The 25,933-nt window shown below is 41.5% G+C and overlaps 1 protein-coding gene across 7 annotated transcripts in view; it reads right to left on the bottom strand.

Moving 5' to 3' along the window:
- PODN (podocan) overlaps window positions 1-20,371 on the bottom strand; it is a 28,739-nt gene extending 8,368 nt beyond the window's left edge. The window contains exons 1-9 of one of the 7 annotated variants that reach the window (XM_048061931.2): window positions 18,881-19,331; window positions 17,884-18,076; window positions 15,272-15,513; window positions 13,433-13,526; window positions 11,797-11,861; window positions 7,639-7,748; window positions 5,433-5,589; window positions 3,429-3,544; window positions 868-1,525 (exon numbers count right to left, since the gene is read on the bottom strand). In XM_048061931.2, the coding sequence (XP_047917888.1) occupies window positions 868-1,525; window positions 3,429-3,544; window positions 5,433-5,589; window positions 7,639-7,748; window positions 11,797-11,861; window positions 13,433-13,526; window positions 15,272-15,513; window positions 17,884-17,920 (1,479 nt within the window). In that variant the 5' untranslated portion in view covers window positions 17,921-18,076; window positions 18,881-19,331. Of the gene's footprint in view, window positions 1-867; window positions 1,526-3,428; window positions 3,545-5,432; window positions 5,590-7,638; window positions 7,749-11,796; window positions 11,862-13,432; window positions 13,527-15,271; window positions 15,514-16,467; window positions 16,649-17,137; window positions 17,163-17,883; window positions 18,846-18,880; window positions 19,332-20,350 lie in introns of those variants that run through there. The other 6 variants (XM_048061929.2, XM_048061932.2, XM_067001576.1 and 3 more) reach the window with 6 other exon arrangements.
- Between the last annotated feature and the right edge of the window lie 5,562 nt (window positions 20,372-25,933).

Raw genomic sequence — 25,933 nt, 5'->3', positions numbered from 1 at the left:
CAGAAAGAGCAATGTTCACACAGATAAATGCCTGGAATGTCTGAAAACACAAGGGGGACCAGCAGGACATATACTCCACATTCTTTATCCCTGCTCTGCTGTCAGATGTACAAAGTTTGCTTGCACAGTGACCTAACCATGTGCACCCTAGATGGCTGCCATATGACATAGGTAATACCTCTTACTGCAGGACACAGGCTGCTGCCTAAAAGGAAATGCAGACAAATCCTTCAGCCAGTGTAACAATTTCGAAAGGTCATTTTGTACAGCACAAATCTGATTGTTTCTGCCTGCCTTATGGTTTGTGTTTAACTTTCTCCAACAATTAAGCAAATGACAAGACTGCTGATTGAATCCAGACCTCCTAACTGCTATCCAGGTGCCTTAGCCAGCTGAGCTGCTAAATCCTGCAGCTTGGCCTGTCTGACTATAAGCTGATGTGGGGGCTTTGAGAATTAAGAGTGTTTTTGTTTATGCATTCCTTCCTCTTGCTCTCTCTTCAGTGCTGATTTTAGATCTTTTGGGATACAAGCTATTTGAAACACAGTTTCAGTTTTAATGACAACATTTGTTAATGTTTAGCTGGAAATACAGGACACCATTAGGGTTCAGAAACAAAAATGTCTTCACATTTCCCAGAATTAGCAGTACATGGTGGACCACCACTTTGGTCAGCAGTGGGAGGTACTCACCTCTGGCACAACAGCACACCATTTTACTGCTAGAAACAGAGCATGCAGCACTTACAATGCAAGCCCAAAACACGAGCACCAAGCAAAGCTAGTACTGGTGCTACATAAATTGGCTTAGGCAGACAGATGAGGACATCAGCGTTACTAACACGATTAGAGAAGGTGATGTTTCTACCTGGAGACTGCTGAGTTCTCTCCACGCTCTTGAATAAATGGAATTGACTTTCAGTTTATTGTTGCTCAAATACAGTTCCCGCAGTTTTGTCATCCCAGACAAAGTCCCTTTGGGGATGATGCTTATCTCATTTTCCTTCAGTTTCAGAATCTGCAAGTTCTTTGGGAAGCCAAAAGGCACTGTGTTGAGATGATTTCCAGAAAGATCCAAGGACTTTAGTTGCCTCAATTTACGGAAGGCCTCCCGATGGATCTGGGGGCTTTTGAGCTTATTGTAGCTCAGGTTCAGCTCTTCAAGGAAGTAAGTGGTAGCGAAGTCATTCCTGTTAATCTCAGAGATCTGGTTATGAAGGATCATAAGTGTTTTCACTCGTCGGGGCAGACCACTGGGAATCCGTTCCAGCATGTTGTTGTACAGGTGGACAGTGTGCAGTTTCTTTAAGCCCTGGAAGGCTAGTGGGTGAATACCTCGGGCTTTTAATTTGTTATTGTGGAGCAGAAGGTACTCAAGGTTCTTAATTTGGGTCAAGACATCTCTGCCAATCACCTTAATTGCATTCTTCTCCAGGTGAAGGAGGACGATGTTTCGAGGTAAACCACTTGGGATTTGTGAGAGATTATTGCTGGACAAATCCAGATATTCAAGACTAGACAGTTTCCTTGGGAAAGCAGGAAAGAAAACACTCTCTGTTTAGATTCTGCAAGGTGAAATGATAATCAACTTCCCCTAGGATTGTACAATCTTTACAATCTTGCCCTGGCACAGCTCCTGTTACTGCCCTTTTTTGTCTCACAAAATGACTGATGCGGACAGCAAAACAGGGAGCTCCCACACTGCCATTAAGGACTAGGCACTGCCATTGCTCCCTGGCCACGCTAGCAAGAGAACGTGCTAGACTACACAAACACCCAAACCCTGCCACCTGGATGAGACGTGAGATGTTCTCTCATTTGCCAGTACAAATAGCAATGTGAACAATTTCAGTTCATCACAAAAAAGCTGCAATGGGATCACCATTAAAACATAATTTAGCTCTCAATTTCACAGAATCGTAGTCCAAGTAAGAGTATTTTTGTCTCTGAAATTGTATATTTAAACTGAAAAGCAAGCCTGCTTTTAAGATGATGAAATATTACTCTTATGGAAAGTAGAAATGCTAATTCAGTGTCCTAGACTAAGATACTGAACTTCTGACCCTCCAGCATTATGGAAGTGAGTCAGGGCTAGATCTGCTTTGTGTAAGCTACTGAATCTGGATTCCATGGACTCAGTTGAAGCTAAAATAAATCCTCAGACTAGCCACTTATACCAACTGGATGTGGATCAGTGGTATTATATGCCAGGACTGAGGAGCTCCTGCGAAGAGACTGATCTGCATGGCACTACATAACCCACTGCAGATGACTAGAAAGTTTTCAGGAAATACAAGAACTAATGCATTACAGACATTACTCACTGGTTACTACGCTGTTGTTCAGAGCTATCCAAGTATGTTCTGAATGAACAAATATACTTTCTGGGTAAAGCACTTCACTGCTGCAAGTTGTAATGCCTCCCCAGTTGGGTACATCTCCAATAGGATTATGCTGTGCTGTACAGTTAATATCACAAGAGCAGAGTAATATCCACCCCCTCTGCTGACTGTGACTGCTGCCTTAGCTGTAGCCACTGTACTCTGTTCATCAAAATCTTAACAGAAATGATATGTCCAACATTACCTGGAGGGTGACACAACAGAGCTAAAGTAAAATACTACAGGAGGTTTCTGGGAGTGGCATGTGGGAAAGGAAAGAAATTTTTCATTGCTGGAGATCAGAAAAGTTTACAGAACTCACACTAAGTTATAGGCAGGCCTGGATTTTCAGGTAAAACAAGGGCAGCACTCAGTGCAAGCAGAGACAAAGGTTAACATTTTGAAGCGCTAAGTCCCAGGCTAAATTTAGGACAGCCAAAGGCTTTTTCAGTTGCACCAGTTTCTAGAAAAGCTTTTGCAGCCATCTGGCTATTGAGCAGCACCACTGCATCCCCTCTTACTCCAGCAGTCTCTCTGCCCTGGGGTACAGCTGTGCCAGATGAATTCACAACTGTGTATCAGTGGCTGCTGCCTTCAGGTCACAGAAACAAAAATGTGGCTTAGCAAATATGAATGTCTGGCCTTAACTTCCAGTGAATTGCCCTGGAAACTGAGAATTTTTGAGTAGCCTCACTTCTGATTTGTTTGGAAGAACAGAGACCAGCCTGCACCATCAATCTGGGTTGCCTGTTTTCAGAGGGAAGTTACCTCACATGACTGGGTCTGTGGCCATCAAGAGCGGTGCAGTCTGATGTGCAGTGTTCTGTCTTTTGTATACAAGTACTCTGGAGTGTGAATTCACACCACTCACCACGACCTTTGCTTTTCAATGGCAGCATCTAAATCTACACCTTTTCATCTAGAGCTAGCAGAGAAATGCATAACGTAGTGCAGTTTTTAATAAACGTACTTTTAAGTAGATGGACTACTATACTAGAGGAGGCAGACAGACACAAACACAGGTGCAATCTACAGATGTGATTCTCACCAGAAAGTTTCATTGTCCATTCCTTCATTAGTCAAGTAATTATTCTGTAAATACAGCTCCCGCAGGCCTGTAAGTTCACTGAAGGCTCCTTTGGGAATCTTCTCTAGCTTGTTGTTCTGCAGTTACCAGAAGCACATAGCACGTTATTTAGCATGAAACAAAATAAGACACTCAGGTTCTGCTCAGCTAATGCCAGGTAAATAAATTGAATACCAGGCAGGCACAAGATGTTTCAGGGGATGTTATAATTCTGCCTAAGAAATAAATACAAATAATAGCTTAAAATATTACAACTTCTTTTTATTGTTTTCCTATGGAATTTTTAGGTTGAGTTAGAATTTGGCACCCAGGGAGAACTTTATTTTGCATTCATAGTCCCTGCACCTATGTGAAAATCTACAATGTAATTTAGGCAACTAAAGCTTGGTTGGAAGCTGTGAACCAGACGTTCTTTTAGTATTCGACATTTGAAAAGGCACAGTTTCTGCAATGTAGATTCCAAAATAATTACTCCTTCCAAAATAATTATTGCCTTAGTGTGGCTTTGGAGTAGCCAGCAGGCAGATACGAAAAAATATGAAATTAAATTCCATTTAGGAATTCCATACAGGTACTGTAGGAATTATAAAAGGATATATAAAACTCTGAAACTGAATGTTAAACTTCCTATCGTTAAGGTATACACAATAATGTGATTGGCAGGCTACACGAAATACATGTCCCAACTAATATAAAGTGGATACCACCAGAGACTGATTCAGCTGGGTATCTCAATGAATAGTGAAAGAAAAAGAAAGACCTGTCACACCTACAGTACTTTTAATCAGTTTGGGCCCACTATTTGCCGTTTCCCATTTCTCACTGTCACATTTTTGTTTTTTCCCAATCAAAATATCAATTTAAATGTTACTATTGACAGGCAGTGCACTTGAAAACAAAATGCCTGTTTCTCTCTCCCACTTCTCTGCCCTTAACACAGTTGGTAATAGCGGGGAAGGATAAAAGTTCAAAGAGTCTTCAAAGTTGAGCCTTCTCTTGGGAGATAACAGTTACTTATAAATGCCAATAAAACCCAGGGGTTTAGTAACTCCACACTTTGCACAGAAATTCCAGAAATTTAAAGGATCAGACCCTTTGCCTTCTTCAAGCTACAGAAGCCCATTTTCTAGAAGACTTTAATGAGATTTAGCAGTGAAATCTTCAAGGGAAAAGAAAGCTGGGAGGCAACACAGAACTGCATAAGACCAGGGGCTGATAACAGACTTCAGTCTACACACGTCCAAGGAGCTGTCAACACGAGAAACAAACGGAACCAGGATTCCCCACCACTGCAGCTCTCCCATTGCTAACAAAGCTAAGAACTTTAGCACAGACATTATGAAGTGTTTTTATCAAAATCAGATGACATGGAATTAAAAATGCTGGAGAGTAGATAATACCACAACTTCTGCTCTTACGCTATTGCTGGAGAAGTTGTAGCAGTGAAGAATCACTGATCCAAACTTTCTCTGTGTTGACTGAATTGCCAGTTCAGTAGCAAACAAAAATCACTGATGATAGGGAACAGCAGTCTATGTGATAGGAATTAGCGAGCAAAGCCAACATCTAGGGGGTAAGCAGCTGTCAGGAAAAACACCATCATCAGTGGCAAACTCAACCAGGAAGCCAATTAGTGGATGGCCATGCAGAATGATCTACCTTCTTGTACTAGCAGGCATTAGTACGATTATACCCAACCAGGGTCCAACAGTGCTACCACATAGGCATTTGCCTTTCATTCTCCTGAAAACACTGAAAAGCAATTTTATCCCCTGTGAGCATTTTTGTGTTTTGCAAAAACATGCTATTACTTACAAAAAAGTAAGGAGATAGCTACGAGACTTACAACGGGCCTGGGAATGTGTTCAAGTGAACTGAAATCGCTTGGCTGTGCAGTTTGAATCCCATACAAACATAGTACTTTCGTCACAACTGTAAAGGAATACAGAAGCTTGGTGTCATTACCTTTAAATGCAATTTGTATAAGGCTGGAGGGAGATTCTTTGGAACATATTTCAGGAAATTGCTGGACATGATGAGTATCTCCACATTATCAGAGCCATTGAACATGCTATCAGGTAACCCAGCATCTGAAAGTTTGTTGTTATGAAGATACACAGATCTGTCAGAAGGAGAAAAAAAGATGAAGTTAAACAGATACTTAGACCTATGTTTGTTTCTTTTACCAAAAGAAAGCTGTTTAAAAAATTTATTTTTGTCTATTCTTCTTTCCTTGAGATAATTAGAGTTGTTTTCAAAACATGCCCTTTAATTTAGCAAGGCATATATGCTTAGTCCAAATACTCTCCGAAATGTAGGTCTATTTAAATTCCAAACCTGGATGTGAATATGAATTTCACAAGTAGCTTCACCTTCTTAACAAGTAACAGAATGCAAATCTGGGATTGCACAATGCTTTGAAATCTAAATTTCAGTTTTGTCATTTGGACCTAGCTTTGTACTTGGCTAAGAGGTACAAAACACATCAGCGTTGTGGCCTTATTCAAGAGGGTTAAAACGTGTATCTGTAAGAGTTTTGTTTTTTAATGACCCTTTGAAAGAGGGTTTCTTATTTTCCCTTTGCCCGTCTTGCTTTTAACCTTTAATATTCACCAAAGAGTTTCTCCAATCAGATTAAAAATAATTAAAAAAAACATTTAATCTTCCTTGCACAGGTTGTAATTCTCTTTAAAGCAACTGAAGTTGTTATGAAGTTATGACGTAACTATGAAGTTATGACTGGTTTAACTGCTAAATAAAATAATTTCACTTCTTTTTAACAAAAGAAATTACAGGACTTTACTGATCGCTATTACCCCTTCATTCCCTGTGTGTACCCTGAGATGCAGCAGGCAGTTAAAATCATTGAGCCAGGTTAAAGCTGCAAAAAAGAGCACAGTGTAAAAGTGGGCTTGGACTCTCTACCAGTTCCAGAGAACTTGGCAACTTCTTTCTGAAAGGAAGGAAAGGCTCAGAATGGAAACACAATAGTGTAATCACACACTCCAGGAGGTCCAGAGCCACATGAAAATAGAGCTCACCCTTCATGGTCAGCTGTACTTTTAACTTACAAATATTTGCCTTTCTGAAAATGCTGTTTTCCAAATAATCAGTGTGAGACCATGAACTGTGCTGGGAGCAAATAAACCAACTGAAACAACTGAAATAGGATTTTATATCGGCAATTTCAGAAATCAATGAGTTATTACTCTGATTAAAATGAATGCTGTTGTGGGAGAGTTTGTAAAAATCACTTCAGAAGAAGTGCAAGTGTTTTAATATGAAATCAGAACATGACAGCTTATGTAACTCAAATTAGGAAGAACACGTATAAATCTTGCTTCTTTTATGACGAGATATTGCCAGAAATCAATGCCTGATTCTGCCTTTTTAGCTACCAAGAGCCTATGAGACTAAAGGCCTAATAAGTACAGAGTAGTTTCTGCTCTCAGCGAAATCAGAGGGAACTGAGAGTTCCTCAGTTCATCACATGACTGGGCTCTTGGAGCTCAACTGGGTCAGCTATTATTAAGTGCTTCCAAATTGCTACCAAAGGAGCCTGAGATGTCTCTGCAGGATTTAGATACTGTAGTGTCCATATAAAGAGGTTACCCAAAAGGCCTTTGGAAAAGACTGTATCTCACAGGAGGTGTGTCTACACCCAGCTGAATTTGAGATGGACTAATGTGTTACACTGGATCCAGCTGAGAAAATCACAACCTGAAACTAGCAGAGAGACCTCTGACACTAGAGGAAGGTAACTATGCTTAACTTCAACATGGTTGAGTCACACTCAACTGTATTGAGTACTGTACACTCAATGTGACTCTATTTTTTTTAATGGGTTATAAAAATCTGGCAATTTCTAACCATTAATCCCCATTTTGAGAAACTGAAGCTGTTCCTTTTAAATTGTAACTGAAGCATAACCAAAATGGAGACAAATTAATTTTTATCTATGCAAAAGTGTCTGGCAGCTAGTAAAAGCCCTTGGAAGGTATTTGTCTGAGAGGTTATTTGATCCGTCATGCTGAAATTAACAAGTAGCCAGCTTCTTTCAAAAAAGTACGAGCAGGCAATAAAATGGTTTAGCCAGATAGTGTCTCTAACTCACCAGCTACCTCCAAGCAGCAGCAGCACACTATTCTTGTTTCGCTTCCTGATCCCTTACCTCAAGTTTGGTTTCTGTCCAAATGTGAGTCCATATATCTTGGTGAGATAATTGGCTGCAAAATCTGCACTGATCAAGGTATTCGGGAGGAATTTTGGAGCCACTGTTAGCTGAAAAAGAAATATACGGGGCAATTCCAGTTAAATGCAACAAATGTTTTAACCAAGTATAAGGCCATCAACAAAACACTTGCAAATTTATTTTCTCTGAACAGGCAAAAGCAAATGAAACAGAATGCAGATTGTATGAACAAAAACAAATTGTCCTCACTCACTAATCTCTCCAGGAAGGAGACAGACTTTTGCTCCAAGATATGTGAATATTTGTTTTGGCTGGAAGAATCCTGCCTCTTTTTGGTGGAAGAAGTCAAAAAGTTGTTATTCTGAAAGCAAATGCATTGCTTATTATTGTTCATAATTCCTCAGTCTTCTGTGCCAAAAAAATCCAACCCACCTCACACCGGCCTACTGTTTACTCCCAAATGAAAGTATGTTGGTTGGGAGAGGAAGTGTCACTTCGCGTGTTTGTTCCAGTACTGCATCCATTTACAACGATCTCTTCAACAAAAGACCCAGGTTCCCAAAGGGCAGGGATGTTTCCGAGTTCAATGATGAAATATCAAATGGAACTTCAAAGCAAAGACCTATTGTATGGCGATACTTTGTTCTGATGAAGTGATGCATCAGAAACCAAATACAGAAGGGTTTGTGTCTCCAAAACTTTTTAGTCAAAGAGAAGTAGGATTTGGTCCTGCCTGCTCTTGGCCTACTATTATTTTCACCAGTGGTATAAAAAACCACTAGGAATGTCTGTATCTGAACAAAATCTGGTGGAGTGAAGACTAATGATTTTAAAAGCTCAGTTTTACAGAACATCCAGGTAGTACAATAGCTAGCTTCACACAGTGGCTGGTAATTGCAGTCATTCATCTAGCAACCAAGAATACAGGTTGCATTTTTCTAGGTTACAGGACAATTTTGTGGAAAACATGAACCCTGCAGAGACTTATGCATCAAGATTAAGCCCTGGGAAACAAATTATCAACGTGATGCTGTGCTAGATATGATCCTTCAGTACATAAACAGAAGACTACTGAATTGCAGTAGGCATGTGCTACCACTGTGGTTACATATGTTAACTATAGTAGCAGTGAGACAACTGATAAAATATTTTCCGTACACTCTGAAGGAATCTTTTCTACGGAGACATTGATTTTTTTTGTCCTCTAAAGCTCTGAGATCAGGACTGAAAACTCTGGGCAATGGTAGAAATGTACCTTCTAGCTTGAAATTATTTGAATTTGTAAAGCTTCTTCCTCACAGCACTGTTATGTGAAAGAGCAATCGGTTGTTAATAATAGTGTAAGAACAGAAATATTTGGAAGATGAATAATGTATGAGACAACAGACACTTTAGTGAAGAACTACCCCAACACTTATACTATGTATTTACCTAAAGTAAAACCTCTGTGCTAGTTTGTCAAGTGTGCATTGATGTACTATAGCCATGAACTTGTAACTTAATGGACTCAAGATACAGCTGTATTTTTTTAAAAGGTAAAAGTACATTATATACTATTTCTTATCTTCACCTGTGCAATCCTTCAGCTGTCTTAAGTATTTAATGATCACAAACACAAGTGGAAAGATCTCTCAGTCCCTCCTATCTATATGTACAGATAGTACCTAAGCAGTGGAAATAAGAAGCATTTTGTGTATCACCACAGTTGCCACAGCACTGCCCTTGACTTTATTGGCAGTCTCTCACCTCCTGACCTGGGAGATATGATCTCATGGAAGTGCATAAGGACACTCATATCCAACTAGGAAGGTCTGGCAGAACTAAGTCTCTACCACAACATAATACTGAGATAACAGACACAGGAAATAAACTTAATCACTTTCATACACAGTGGCACATTAAAGCTTTTCTCCTGAAACACAGTCTGTTGGGTCATAACTTTCATACAAAACAAAGCGAATGTCTAAGATATGTGAAATTAAAAACATCAGAACCACAGGAAAGAGAAAGAGAAGTTTCATCCAAAATGAGTTTTCACTTGCTTAGGACTTTGCTTTGGCATTTCAGCACTTAGTCATGAGGGTAATTGATCTCCACTGGTTGACTGCTTGAAGGATTACTGCTGGATTGTTGTAATTTAGCAAAATCAAAGGTGACTGAACAGTTTCATCTAGTGTATTGCCTAATAAGCAGCAATCTTCATTTCTGCAGCTGCAATTTTCTTGCAGCTTTACTTCCCATATGGCAGATAAGGTTTCTCCACTATTAACAAATAGTTAATCAATGAACTTGGAAGGATGATACAAAAGTTATTATCAGTTTGAAACAAATTTTCTTGCTTATCACAGGCTTTGGTATAAACAGAAGTACTGGATCCAGGTGAATCCCATATCACTTTGGGAATACTTGGGTATAAACCTCTGTCACCAAAATCACCATTTTACAATAAATAATAATGGCAGCTCAGGACATGGTCTATAGTTTGATGGGAGAGACTTCAGTTATTAACAAGGCTTACTGTAGCTACTATGTAATTAATATATATCATGAGTGTGATGAAAAATTCTAAAGGAAACTATAGCAACCATTCTTTACTTAAAGTACTTCTTACTCATAAGCCATTGCAGGATTTTAGTCTATTACAATATTTTGTTTCTCCAACCAGCTAAGCTCATTTAATGAAAGATAATACCTGGTGGGATCACAAGTGAAGATAAAGCATAAAAGATATTCCATAAAACAAGGAGCAAACTACCAGCAAATCCCTGCTCTCCTCCAGACACCACAGTTACTTGATCTGCATCATTTCCCACTGCAGAGTGGATGCAGTTTGAAGCCAATCTGGTTTGTCCTGGCTTGTGATTTATAAGGAAATGTGTTATTTTTGTGGGTCCACAACTTCTCACCATAACTAGTTCTGACATTCGCTGATGTTTGCATTTTCTTTTGGGATCCTTTTCTCTCTGCAGTAAAGCCAGAAAAACCAAACACTTTGTTTTGTCACACAGGGAAAACTGGAGTGCGAAGTTCTGGAATATTAGTCACAGTCTGGCTTGTTCCTTTTTATGGAGTTATTAACTGCCAAGATTGTTATATGGAAATGGTGCTTGAAAGAGAGAAAAGAACACAATGTTACTGTACTAAAGAATGGGTTCTATTTTCAATCACTCCACACAGAAATCCATGGAGTGATTCTGGAAATGTCTTGGCATGACTGAAACCTCAGTGTGGCCACATGTATATAAATGAAACATCAAAGGGTCACAGATTATAAGAGGATAATAAAAAATATATATACGGACACACATACAGATATGTAGAGAGAGAGAAAAGGAAGAAAGGGAAGGGTATTTGTAGACAAAAAAGCTCTGCCTGATTTTTAACTTATATTTTTTTCTGCGGCATCCCAGTTCTTTCTATAGCAAATATTTGTGGGGGATCACCAGAGAAAGAGAAAGCCATAATGGGAACCACCATTAAGGGTGGGTATGGTGGTATTATAAGGGTATGTGAGTAGGCATTTCATTTCCTTGCCTTGGCAGGAAGGGAAATGTGCTTCTGTCATGACAATCAACTTGGATCCCCCAGACGGGATCTTTTCCATTAAAAAAGAAATTCAACTCCTATCACTGCAGCAAAAAGAATAAATTCATTACCTGTTCAGCTTCACTGTGTGAGGGTATCCTCCCCCCAACAAACCTATTGAGAATGGGGGGCTGAGAAAACTGGATGGCATTTTGCAGATCTTGACAGCTCATACACAGGTATTAGGATGCGTTTATTCACCGGTATTTCAACCCAGCCTCATCCGATTGAGATATGCAGCATTTTACACCATTCCCCCACAGCTTATTTGCATACAGGGGTAATTTATAGGTGCAGAGGCTCTCCATACCTCCCTACACACACACAAGGGAAAGCTTTCACCAACCATACAAAGAAATAAGCATTCAAAATATACCAGCATGTGTAGCCTCTAAGTTTTTGTCTTGACCTTAAATGAACCTTCATTAGAATATCACTTTTGGACAATTTTACATCCATAGGATATCTATTTTATAAAGAATTGAGAACTTGCTTGTTTAACTTTCAGAACCCAATTAGAAAAGAACTCTGAAAGCCTTGTGAGCCTCTTACCTTATTGTTTGCCAGGTATAGGTAATTCAGGTTCTCCAGATGCTCAAATGCTTCCTCTGGCAGCCCTTAGGAACAGGAACAGCTCTGATCAGTAACACTGGCATGCTATTGCCTCTCTGACTGAAAATACCAGAGGGTGTTTTTCTCTCTCTCAGAGAATATTTTAACAGAAGATTTAGATATCGTTCATTGGCACTGATACAATCTGATTCAGACCTATTGTTGCTTTTTTATAAAAACCAAACCAAATCAAGCCAACACAGACTGTTAAGAACAATGGCAGACTGTTAAAAATTATAAGCATGCACAGTTGTGGCCCACCCTGCTGACAGGGGTCACGTACAGAGCTGGTGTAGACTTGCTATACAGCTGATTATCAGTGCTTGCAGCAACCATGCTATCTGAGAAGTTTCTTTGGTAATTTTTTCATGAATCTGCAGATAACTTTTCTTGGCAGGACATAATCTGAGGTCATTTAATGATCAGATCAATCTGATCTATGACCATGAGGTTGCCAAAGTAACACCAGTAGCTGCATGTTGTAACTCTTCTCTTGTGCTGCTTCCCCACAATCCCATACAGCCATGCAGTAACCAGCTTAGAGCTAATCCAGCTCAGAGCTAATCGTCCTCCAATAATTTTTAATTTTCAGCTGAATCACTCCACATCCAGCTGATCACACAAGCACTACTGCAATCACAATGGAAAGGCTGCAAATAACACTTTGACCTGGCACTTAGAAAACTGAAAGTCAAAGGTGAAGCTATTTCCCATGTCAAATCTTATGTGAAACTTAGAGCTGCACTGAGGCTTGTGAAAGAAACATCACACCCAAAGGGTAGTAATATCAAGGTCTGAACTATTAAGCAGACCTCCTTGTGTTATGTAAGAGTGATATGTTTTGGATCCCATGTATAATGTGCCCACATTCTCAATAAAGGCTATTTGCTGTCATTGCAACAAGGATAGTAAGAAAATTCAGAGCAACTGAACAAACAAGTTAAGAAAAATTGCATCCTTTGTATTGCATATCCTACTGCCTTATTATTTCCTCCAGTTTATTCTACTTTCTTCACTAAACAGTTGTCAAGTTTCTCTAATAAACACTAGACTTAGCAAACAAAGCCTGCCTACAAAAATGAAAATGCTTTTAGAAGGGGAGAAATTGCCTTATTTGCAATATATGTTATATGTATTTATATTTAATTCAACAAGGACTGAACTGGACTAAACTGCATTGACTGACTGAACTAAACAAGTGAATTAAGAAACGAGGTCAGTCAGAAGGAAATCATTCGGCATGTAGACATTTCTGGTTCTCAAGTGCATTGCATTGATGTGCCTGAGGGACTGGAGGGAGTTTCCTGGATGAGAAGATCTCACGCCACAGTACATAGTGCTGCTGCCAGGTCTCCTCCACTGGTTCAGTAAGGCTGCATTCTTATACACTGAGTATTATGTTTCAGATGATAAAGTGCCTCCACAATCTGTGTGATGGCTAAAGGAGTGATGCTTACAGCCAGCCACTGAGTCCGTCACTCCTCACAGCTTCCTAATCAGCTGCCACTGGGCCCACTGCACAAGCTGGTGTTGCTGAGGCTCTGTCTCTGTGCACTTCACGGCTCTTCCAGCTTACCTTTTGAAGTCAGCCTGTTGTTTTGCAAATTGAGAGTTTCTAGTCTGTGAAGACGAGCAAGCTCTTCTGGAAAGATTTCTTCTATCTGGTTATTCTAAGAAAACGGAGAGGATTAATCATCAGCAAAGTAATCCAAGAAGGATCCCAATAAAACCCAGACTATGAACTCCAGTAAAACTTGGAAATGAACCCACCATGTCAAATCACTGTCAACAGCCTTTTCTCCATAATGAGCCAAACTTGGATCTCAAAACCAAGACATCCAAACCCAGCAGCATTTGAAGGCCTGAAACAAGTTCTGTGTTCATCTCCATAAATATTCAGCTTATGGACTGGTAGCACACAGAGTGCAATTGTGCCTGGCAAGGTTTATAATCCATCTGCCACAGCCAAACGTGTAGCTGCAGCAAAGCATTTGCTACAAGGTTGGCACTGTAGAGTTTCAGGTTTATTCTGTTATTTAAGTGTTGCTTTTAAAATGAAGAATTTTTGTCCCACTGCAAACTTGTCATGAGCAGGGAGAGTCAAATTGCGTTCAGTTTCACTGGTTTTATTGTCGGAAGCGACTGCCATCAGATTTTCATTAACAGGCTTACTAGCATTTAGGCCATTAATGAGTGATTCTAGCATTTTAGCATCTAAGGGACTAAAAAAGTCAAGGACCCACTGAGCTGGAAGCCAAGCTAATACACAGAAAGTGACAGCTGCTGCTTCAAAGTAGCTTCTCTGCTTTTGGCAGTAGAGGTGGGAGCCATGGCTAGCACATGCCTGGAACAGATCTGCTGAGGAAGGTGCCAGCTTACATTACGGTTTTTCTAACTACACAGCACTTGGATGGAAAGCTTTGAACAAAAACTGCATTTTAACCATTGATCAGAATTGGCAAACGGGAGCAGTAAACAACAAGCGATTGCTTAAGAGCCAAAGAAGCACTGTGGAGAAGTCTGGAACCATGAGCAGAGCTTGGAGGAACTGCCACGGCGCTGCCACACACCAGCCCTGCTCACGTCCTGAGGTGTCAGAGCAAAGGCAGGGAAGGACACCTGCCAAAATGCTGGTCATGGGGATCTAGGCACCTAACAGCAAAGCGTGTTGTGGACAGTCTAGGACAGGCTCCTACCTGAAGTTTGAATCTCATATTCCTTTCCCTTGTCTTGAAAAGACATGAAGTCTCCATAGTGCAACCAATGGCTGCGGTTGTGATGTTACAGCTTCCTGGGTAAAACAACCCCAAAATCTCCTCACTGCATTCACCCTGGCAAGTGCAGCACCAGCTCTCACCCCGTGTTGACGCCATCCATCTCTCTGGTGCTGCTTCTAGGCCCGTGAGGGATGGTTTCAGCTGCACTTCAAGCACTCCTTGCTGCGTGCACATGCTGCAGGGAGGGGGCTTGAAGGAGACAGAGACACTGGGAGCCACTGGTTGGCTCTGTGTTGGGACCAACATGCTGTGCTCACAATACTGTAATATGTTGAGCTGTCAGAGAATTTCTTATTAATGGAGCAGTTCAGTCCATACTTTTCAAAGACACCTCAGAATTGAAGGCCTTAGCCAGAAAAAAATATTACTTTGGACAAAAATTCTTCTCTTGGAGCTGGGAAGAGAATAAGGAGGGAAAAAATCTGATCTTTTTTCCTCCTTTGATGTGTGGAGAGAGAATTAGGGTGAAATGTCCCCCTTGATTCTGAGAGACTGCCCAAGCCTTTCCAAAGGGCTGTGTTGAGCACCAGGTCACTGCTCTCTGAGCTGTGTGGGGCCAGAGAGCGGGGATCCTGAGGGGGCAGCAGGGTGCTTTGGCCCCGGCCCAGGAGCCGGGCGCTGAGGAGCCGGGCCCGTACCTGCAGCGAGAGGTGGTTGGTGAGCTCGGGCAGCAGCAGCGGGAACTCCTTCAGGTCGATGCCGCCGCAGTCCACGACGCCCTCCTGGGTGCAGCCGCAGTCCCGGGGGCAGCCGGGGGCCGGGGCCGGGGGGCGGCGCCGCCGCTCGGGGGAGCCCTCGGGGAAGTCGGCGGCGGCGGCGGCGCAGCCCAGAGCCAGGAGCCCCAGCGCCAGCAGCGCCCGGCCGCCGGCCGGCATCGCCCCTGGAAGCCGAGAGAGCTCGGGGTCAGCCCCAAGAGGCCTTCCCCGGGGGGAGCCGGTCCCCCCGAGACCCCCCGTGGGTCCCCAGCTGCCGCCCCCCCCCCCCCCCGCCCACGTTATTTATTGCGTGTTTTTTTTTTTATATTGAGAAACGCCAGATGATCCCGGAGGTTTATAGAGGAGGTTATGCAATGTTATTCGTGTGTAGCTGCTGGTCACGCCGGCCCAGGCAGCTCTGCACAGGGAAGCGAGAATCGATGTAAAGGGGGTGTGCTGGAAAACTGGCTCAGCCGCCAGGACGCCCCTCAGGGGCTGCTCCGGAGCACCGGCTAACAGGGTAACAAAACCTCCCCGCTACTGGAAACACAACGGGCTGCCTATGGGTTTTGGACGGCGCTGATCCGACCCTTAGAGGCCTGGCTAACGCTCAGCTTTTATCTTTCTGGCAGCAGGTTAGAATAATGCAAACAGAAGTTGGGTATCTACCAGATCATCATGGCCCTCATCCAGCCCCCCTCATCTTGTTTGTTGCCCTGCTCAGATTTCTACATAACAATTTGCAGTAACAGCCAGGGATGGCTTTTTTTTTTTTTTAATTTATTTATTTATTTTTCCCCCTTTCTACTATCCTTTGTATCCAACAGTGATGAGAAATTCTTATTTAGGCTGATCTTTTAAGGTCAAAAAGCACGACGGATTCTTGACCTTGTGAAATAAATACTCCATCCACCCCTGCCGCTCCAGTTTCCCTTGCACGAGAAACAAGAACCTCCCAGAGCCCGGCTGGCACCTGTCAAGAGCGGCACGGCTCTGTTTGCATCCCTGGGATTTGCTGCTTTGCACCAGCTGAACTCGGGGGCTCTCGCAGACTTTGGGTGCTTGGGAAGCATTGGGGAGATCCTGCTCTGGGTCACAGTCACGATAATCTTAAATGATTTCTTTAAACATTGACTTACACTTGAAGAAATGGGAGAAGGGTGGCACTAGAGGACAGAGCACTGGCCTGAGATATGGATGGGTTTGGTTTGGTCCTGGTCTTTGCTACCAACATGCTGGGTGATTTTAAGAATTTAACATTGTTTGCTTGATCCCTCTTCCCCCTGCTCCACTATTCCACAGCTTCCATATCTGTAAAAGCTGAATATAATGAAATTAATCTCCTTTATAAAGCATTCCAGAGATCAGATGGTGTTCCTTATATGGCAATATAGCTAGATATTAACAGTGAGATCAAAATTGGCCATATGAGTATGCCAACAAGGGATTAGTAAAATCCTTAGTATTTGGTGACCTAACCTCAGAAAATATTCCAGAAATCTTAGAGAAAATAATCTCAGAAAGTACAATAAATCAGATCTCTAACAAAGTTATTTTTTCCTATATATCAGCTTACTGTTACAGATATTTACAAACAAAACTGAAGAAAAAAATTAAATACAGGTCAAAGCAGCCCTGCTGTAACAATGCCAACACGATTTCGATAGCAGTTACATAATGACTGGCATTGGGCTCTATGTATTTGCAACATGCTGATTTTTCCATATCTATAGCAGAAATTATGTTAAAAAAATTAGCATGAAATACTGCATCTATTATTATGCACTAAAATTTCCCAGACAGTCTCACCCTATTGTCATCAATAGATAAGATTCTGCTACGATGCCTTTGAAGGGCATGCTGCTCTGGTGCCACAGGGAGACACTCCAGATACAGAAACATCTGCTTGCATCTGGAGAACAGGCAGTAAAACCAGACATGAGTTTGATTTTCTTTTAGTTCAAAGAAAGCCTGAAGTAACTCACTCCTTTTAAATTCATTCCAATGGGCCTGATCCAATGCATTATTAAGAAATCTTATTAAAGGGGTAGCTCGAAACCCACTAGAAAGAGCACTCTTTCCTCGCTGTCAGAGGGCTTTGGATCAGACTCTTCCACTCAGAGACTGAAGTTACACTGAAAGCAAGTTCAGGGTTCTCTGTGGTTGCATCTTTCTGAGTTCAGACAGAAGCACCACGGATTTCTGCACTTTGCTGCAGCACAGCCCCAGAGGCAGGGTGCTCCAAAAGGCACAGTCTCCAGAAGTAAACTGAAGTTTCAGGAGTTACTGTAGCTTTTCAACAATTCCAACTACCTCAAACAACAGCAGGCTCATGTTCAGAATATCTCATCTCTGCATCTGTTGTTCTCTACACGCATTTCTTACAGGACACATGCACACTTGAAAAAACATCCTCTCCTTCAATATCAACAGGTTAAGTAAATTTGTAGCTTACATTTGATACCTATTCTGAAAGCTATAGCTGAAAGGCAGGCTGCTGGATGATGTCTGACAATCCAGCATTTAAAAAAAAAATGAAGTGCTGAGAAACTCACCTTTGCTGTCAGAGATCAGATGAATGGAGAAGAACATTTCTCTTGCCCCCACAGGCTCCCTCAGCTCATGCCATGTCAGTTACATGCGCTGAGCTCAGAGCAAGTCTCCCCTTTCCAAGCCAGATCCTTTCCAGATGTGAGCAGCAGAATTAGAGAGAGTAATAGGCAACCCTCTACCAACGAGTTTCCTGCACTTTCCAACGAAATCAGAGAGGAATTTTCCAAAGTCACCATATGGGAAAATGTGAGTAGGAAAGAGGAAGCAGCTATAGTCCGAATATAAAGACCTGGGCAAGAAGCAATCTCCCATTGCTTTTTGTCAACACAGTTTGCGAGATCTTTGAGAGGTGCCAAAAGCAAGCATGCTGGAATTGACAGATGCAGAGGCGGTGTGTGCTTTAGCATTTCATTGCAGGACACTGGAGCTGCACTATCTGATACTAGATCTTTCATTTCAGCTGCATTCAACACAAAATCTGAATTCCAGGTGGGAATGTCCTCCCATTCCCTGGGGGCCTGTTTCAGATTAGCCAGGAACAGAGAGATCAACAGTTTTTCCCATCTTTCTCCCCTTTAACTCCCCCCCCTTTTTTTTAACACATTAACTGATCTTCAGGGACCAGGGATAGATAGGCTGTGAAATGACAAATGACTTAGAGGCAAAGTCACAACATTTGACATTAACACCCCATCTACCCAATCTCTTCTATATTTTTTAAGCCCCATATTACAGCACTGAACACCAAAAAACTATCCCCCATCCCCTCAAACCTCTCCGGTCACATTTAGCCCAAAGTCTCACGTTTCCTATTTTTCCCCTCTTGGTAAAAAAGAGAGGAACATGCTGTTTATAACACAGTATGCTCTAAGTGCAGCAATACTTCCAAGAAAGCAACACAGCTGGTTATCACTGGCAGCAGAGTTAGGTTTTGCGTTGTATTTTTTTTAATATAAAGCCACCTGTTTTGTGAATGCCCTGCAGCATGCTGTACAGTACCTTCACAAAATCCGCAGAGGAGCTCTCCTCACCAAGAACACGACCTTCTTGCTGTATTCCTCCCCTTACCCCCCCAAAAAAAATCCCCACACCGATTCTTTCCTCTCGACTCCAGCTGAACTAAAGTCTAAAGCAATTAAGTTATTTCCTCCCTCTCTTCTTCCAGGCTCCTATCAACTGGAACTGATCCCTGTCTGTGCCACGTGTAAGTTTCAAAAGTTATTGTGGGAAGCGTGTTTCTACTGAAACAAAAATAAAAACAAAGCAAAGCTGGCTGCTTATTCTTACTGATTCAGAGATCCAGAATGTATTTGCCTGCTACCGTTTTTTTTTTATTACAGCACCCTGAAGCCATACAGCAAAATTAACACCATGTTTTCAGGAAGGAGAAAAAAGTGTGTTTACTTTGGGAAACCACCTATCTTACTCCAGTCTGCAAACAGAGGAGAGTCGGGTGATTACCCAGCTCACTATTGATGCCAGAGCAGCCCAAGAGGGAGAAGTAGAGAACAGGATTCACTCTTCTCCAAAAGGGTATTTTTCTCTGTGTTTTTGTTGTGGAAGTATAGTACTTAGCTACCCCATTGCATCAGAGGTACTGCAGGACATTACAAAAAGAGGGGCATTTTGTCTCCTTCAGTGATGGCGAGACAGAGGCAAAGAGAAGTGTCATAGCCAGCTCAGGATTACCCAGCACCACAGAGCCGGTACAAGCAAACAAGATACCCCACGTGTGAAGGTTACACCCTTACTCTATGCTACAAATTACCTAAATAGGAAAACCAGAGCTGGATTCAAACCTACCCAGAGGTGTTCTTACCCACCACCAAGCCAAGGACTCTGCCCTAGCATGGTGTAAGGTCTCACGCAACCACTGTTTCTGTTACTACAGCATTCGGTTGCTTTCAGAGGAAAGACATCCCATTGCAGGACTCACAACTCAGGATTAGTTGCATGAAACATTCCCAGTCAAACCACCCTGGTTATCCTTGCTGTTCCCTGCTGACAAGCAACTGCGGTAGCTGCAGTCTTAACAAAGAGGCATTCAGGTTCAAAACCTGGAGCTGAAAATTCAGTTTAAATTTTGGTACAATCACTTCTTTAGATTACACAGATGGCACAAAAACAAGTCCTCAGACAAGCTGCTGGGGTACTTCGGTGAACAACTGGCAGCTATCACAGCTTCCTGCACCACAGCAGCTCACAGGGCCTTTGCAGTGGGCCAGGCACCCAGGGCACTGGGCAAGACCTACCTTCTGCCCTGGCTCCAGCAGAAAAAAAACACCAAACCAAACCAACCACACAAAAAAACAGTGGTGGTGAAAGACAGACTTTGCTAACCTGAACTCTTATTTTTCAGATAAGGTCTCTCTCATAGACCTCTGCATAAGGCCATGCCCAGGGCCAAGCTGCTGTACATGGTACATAATTATTACTGTCCAGAAGTAATAACTGAGAATTACGACTTACTGAAGTTACACCAAAGCTGCATCTGCCTCTTGGAACCACAGAGGATCAGGAAGCACAGAGGGAGCTCAAATCCATAAGACCTGCTCAGCTCTGACTCTGCAACTACTGTCACTGTCCTAAAGAGATTGCAGGCTAAATTTAGATGGGATATGCTAAACTCAAATAAAGCCCATCCCAGCCAAGCAACAATAAGAAAGAGAACAAAAGTTATAAACACATCTATTGAAGCATATTTGGGGAGATGCAAGAATGCTGGTTTGGCAGGCAGTTTTGCATCAGCTCACTTGTGATAAGCACAGAGTGAGGCATAAGGCATTCAGGAGGTTTTAGTTGCATCTTAAAATGTAATAAAACGTTATTTTCACCTTAACTTATCTGATTTGAAAAAAGACTGCAGAAACAATGACATTCCTCAAGGGTCCATTGCTATATGCTGATACTATGCTTTTATTTGAAAGGAGAGAACAAAGCCTATTAAAAATCTTTTAAGTAACTTGCTGTCATTCGGTTTAAAAATGAATAATCAAAACACTGAGAGTAAAAGGCTTTTTTGTCTCTAAGGCAGGAAGGGAAGTATTTTTCAAACCTAAGTATGCACAACAGAGCCTGGCCATGAGCCTATTGGCATCTGTGTGTTGATCCAAATGAATTTTAAGATGTCTGTTCTCCCAGAGGACGTGTACTGTTCAAAATAATAAATAAATAAATAAATAAACAAAATCCATGACTGCTTTTAATCTACCTGAAATATGGGACACAGACACAGCATATTTTATAGTTGCTTTATACTATACATTTTCCTTTTAGCTTGCTGCAGCATTATTAGGATTTTTCTGTTCCTCTATCTACAGTAAATAACTAACATTTCCCAGAGAACCCAGCCAGGGCCTTATAAAGCCATCTGCTTTTATCTTAGCAATGAATTCTTCTTACAGATACACGGTACAGAACAGCTCACACTGTCACTCCAGCAAATTATGCTGCTGTTTATTTAAGTAATAAAGGAATTTGTTCCAGTTGTGGGTTAGTCCCCCCCCAGCCCCCAGCATTTGCTCTCCACATGTGGTTTGCTTCCTTAAGTGTTGATTTTTCATAGCTGTGAGACTTTTTCCTGTCTTTTATCCACCAAGCTAATTGCCTTCTTATTCCTTTCTGTTTAACGAGAGCTGACATTCAGCTCAGCGCTCTGTAAAACAGGAAGGGATGTAGTTCCTGTTCCAAGGAGGTAACAGTTTAAACTGACCTCAGATAAATCGGGCGTAAGGGGAACGGACAAATCCAGCCTTGTGATTATTTGAAATTTTTTTGTTGTCAGAGGGAAGATGTGGTCAAGCTCTTTTGCCCCGTCCTCCCGCATCCGAGAATGATCCATCTCCCAACGAGCAGCCCCTTAACCCAGCTGCCAGAAGCCATTCTCAGCTATTCACAGCCTCCTCGCTCAAGCAAACTGGTCTCTCTGCTGCTTGCCAAAGGGACCACAGGTCACCTCTTACTAGGGAGGACTTTCTTTATGCAAACAAAGTCACAAGGAGCCACCTGCCAGGTTCTCCATTCACCTTTTAAAAGCAACACAGGTATGAACACCTGTATTAGTTACTCTGTCACACACCCCCATGATAATGTAAGCCCCATCCAATAACGTACAGCTGCAGAAACTTTTCTTCCCCTTTAGACCACCTAATGAGCCCAGAGATATGCCCTCATTTATCTGCAGACAGCTCTCTTGCAAATCTCCCAGATCTGTAAGAAAATCCTATCTGTTAGTCTGAGCAACATGGGAACTGAGATTCCTTTAAGTAGCAGTTTTCTTAAGGAAAGGTGCCATTTCTGAACACCAACTATACTTACAATGACTAAAATTCATTATAACACAAGCAGCAAACATTTTAAAAAACACATATGGTACAACATGCCTAAATTCATTTACTCCATTGTACCCATTTCTGACTAGACAAAGCAACAGTAGATGTTTAAAAATAAAATCTGTACTCCAAAAGCAAAACACTCACTCACATTCCTGCAAGCCAGATCTGCTGACTCAGGTGTCGCTCTGGTCTCTGGCTCCAACTCTGACAAACCCATTATGATTCTCTTGTAACAATGAAGCATGTGTTTTACTTTCTTTACTACGAAAATTGATATCCGAAAGAATTCCATGAATTTTACAAAAGAATGTAAAGATGACATATACCTGTCAACCTGACACCACCCCTGGTTATTTAATGATTAATACATCAATCACTCTTGGTTAATAAAAAAAAGAAACATACAGGTATACACCGGAGGGTATTCACCAAAGTCCTAACCCAAAGGGTATTCACCAGGGTCCATGAAGGGTTAACAACCCTCCTGAGCTTTAATGTCTAAAGCTGAATTTCCCCTTATGCGAGCTGGGAACCTGAGAGCACTGAATCCTCTGACTAGAGGGCTATTTTGTTTGTTTTCTTTACACCAGGCCTTTGCTGTTGACTTGTAACCTCTTTGGTACCTTTCTAATTCTGCCCTAAAGGAATCGAGTTAATGTAACAGAATTGCACTAGCACATACATTTTGCAATAAAGGTTGATCTGAAGTTACAGAGTATTTTAGCTGGAGAAGAGGTGCTTAAGCTGCTTGGTCAAGAGAGCATTACGGAGGTAGAAAAAACTTTCATAAAGAGATTTCTATATTGGTACAAACTTAGGTAATGCCTTATCTGAGTTAGCCAACAAATAAGTAAAGTAACAATTCAAAGAAATGTCAAAAGTTGCTCTGTATCACAGGGCTGTGCCTACTTCCTCATCATTACAAACAGGGCAAACAATTTCCATTCACTTGAAAAATTTTTATTCAAAGTAATCAGATTCTAAGACTGCAGAATATAAATAAGGGATATGAGATTTTTAGAAAAGAAACACACACAAAGAGAAGTAGAAAACACATTAGAGCATACTGAAAATAACCTCTCCTCTGAAGAAAGGCTGAGAGAGCTGGAGATGTTCAGCCTGGTAAAGGGAAGGCTTTGGGGTGACCTTATTGCAGCTTTTCCATACTTAAAGGGGGCTTATAAAAAAGATAGAGAGCAACTTCTTGCTCAGTCAGATAATGACAGGACAAGGGAGGACGGTTTTAAACTAAAAGAGGGGAGATTTAGGTTAGATGTTAGGAGGAAATGCTTGACTCAAGAGGACTGCACAGAGAGGTTGTGGATGCCCCGTCCCTGGAAGTGTGCAGGGCCAGGCTGGACGAGACCCTGGGCAACCTGATACAGTGGGTGGTGTCCCTGCCCACGGCAGGGGCTTGGAACTGGGTGATCTTTAAGGTCCCTTAAAACCCAAGCTGTTCTATGATTCTATGGAAAATAGAAGTTATAACAGTTAGACAAGTTATAGAAGTTATAAAAAGAAGGTGCTGAAAGTGAAGGAGTAATACAAGGTGTGTCTAAATGAGACATTAACTACTTAATCAGGTAAATACAGGCCTCCATCCCCTTGCTCTTTTAAGTATTACAGAAAGAGAAATACAGAATCTTACTCCCAAGCAGAGGAAGTAGGCTGTGCTCACCTCTGCATTAGTCCATCTAGCTAATATCGGTAAGTGAACTAAACATGTAACGCCAATTTATGCACCTTTTGTTATAACAACATTGTATCTGCAAGTGATCAAACCTGAAGATCCCGAGCCTGTACAAACCTACAGATTTCTCTGAAGGTTAGGATCTCGGACTTGCATGTTCTCTCTCTTGGTAGCAAATAAACTCCAAAGTTATTTCTGCACTGCCTCTCCCCTCCCCCTAAAAGAGCTATCACAACTTGCAGGTGAATTTGCTCTCATCCCATTACAAACGGAGCTAGACCACCAGGAACTCATAGAAATCCTTCTGTAAAATTGTTTGTCTGTATAGCGTCATAAACCACAGCATCAGGTAATTACTAGCTTTGATCAGCTCAAACAGATGACAGATGATTCGCCAAGAATCATAAACAATATGCAATATAAAATAAGAAACACTTAAAAGGCAACTTATTTTGAATAATATAATACTTTTTTTACCATGATATTCACTTCAGTGTTTTGCACGGAGAAGCAGTTTCTTGAACAGAATAGTTGAGATAGCTTTATTAATTAAACACAAGAGAAAGTCATGTCTGTGCTCAAAATTGTTGTAAAAGTTGGTTCGTAGCTTGTGTAACAGTGCAAGCTGAACAGATGTCAAAAGGAAGGCAAAGCTTGCTGATGAAAGGCTGTATATTCAACTCTGCGCAGAGGAACAAATTGTTTTCAGTATGGCAATAGCGCTGCAATCCCGTAATGCCTCTTCATTTTAGCCTACGAGCTAAATGGCTAAAATTTAGTAACAGTAGTGGTTGCTTTAACAAATGTTATGTTGTGGAGAGTTTGTTTGAGGCTTGACTCCTCCTGCCTACTACAATCCTTTAGGTAAGTCAATAAAGAAGTGTGCAACAGGAAACTTGATTCACATGACCTGACTTTAAAAAGTTTTCTGTGGAGAAAGGACACATCTGTCCTACTCAGTACCAAGCTAATGCCTTGGAAAAGGAGATGAGTAGTGAGGTGAAACAAGCTGATTCATCCATATGTTAAAGACAAGGAACAAGTACAAGAGCTCCAGGCAGGTCTGTACACTGACAGAAAAAAAAAAAAGTTGAAATTCAGGATAAATAAAGCAATGCACATGGAATGAAAAAAAAAAAAGTCCCAGCTTCACAGTGCAGAAGTAAGCAATGAAAAAAATGAGAGACCTTAGTTATAAAGGAAGGATCTGTAAAAAAAGTCAGCTCAAAAACTAGTAGTGGTCAGAAAAGCAAATGAGAAGAATTAGGGAAGAAACATAAAAGGAGAAAAAGCATCACTGCTCTTGCATCTTGAAAGCTTTTTAACATGAGACAATTAGAATGTGATGTACGGAAAGGATACATGGGTGGCCAAAAGTTTACAAGGGGCTCTCCAGGAGGCACGGTTAAATAGACTTTTATCTTCTTTAAGCTGTGAAGCCTGAAAGGGATAGGGCAAGGCTAAAAATCAGGAGTGTCATCAAGTTGTTCACTGTTTCTTCCGGGAAACCAACAACAAAAAAACCAACCACTTAAGAGTTGTAAAATAAAACCACAATGTGAAAGGTAAATAAATAAATAAATAAATAAATTTGACTTGGAATAACCTGTAGGCAAGCTACGGAAATTCTTGACACATGCTAAGAAGCTGTCAAGGACTTTAAGAGAGTGGATGAATCAGTGAAAGAGCTATCCACCAAGGACTTTATGTACTGACGCACCACTTCTGGCTCAGATCTCTAAGCTGAAAAAAAATCACTGGCAGTGAGCAGTGTATTCTGGGTAGAGATGTTTAGGCCATCTTAATATTCTTTTCAAGGCGTCAACAGGCAGAAAATATAATGGGCTAGATGGATTTTGGTCTGATTCGGCATAGCCATTCTTACTGTTCAGCAATCTGACTGTTAAGCATCCACACCAGACAAGCAGAAAGACTGGCTTGAGTCATCTCATTTTTATTATGAGGGAAGTAAAAGTTCCTCAGTCCTGTCCCACGTATGTGAGGTGTACATAATGGACAGTTTACAGT

Source organism: Anser cygnoides, chromosome 8, assembly GCF_040182565.1.
Source record: "Anser cygnoides isolate HZ-2024a breed goose chromosome 8, Taihu_goose_T2T_genome, whole genome shotgun sequence".
Lineage (NCBI taxonomy): Eukaryota > Metazoa > Chordata > Aves > Anseriformes > Anatidae > Anser > Anser cygnoides.
This window is presented reverse-complemented; position numbering and strand designations above follow the sequence as displayed.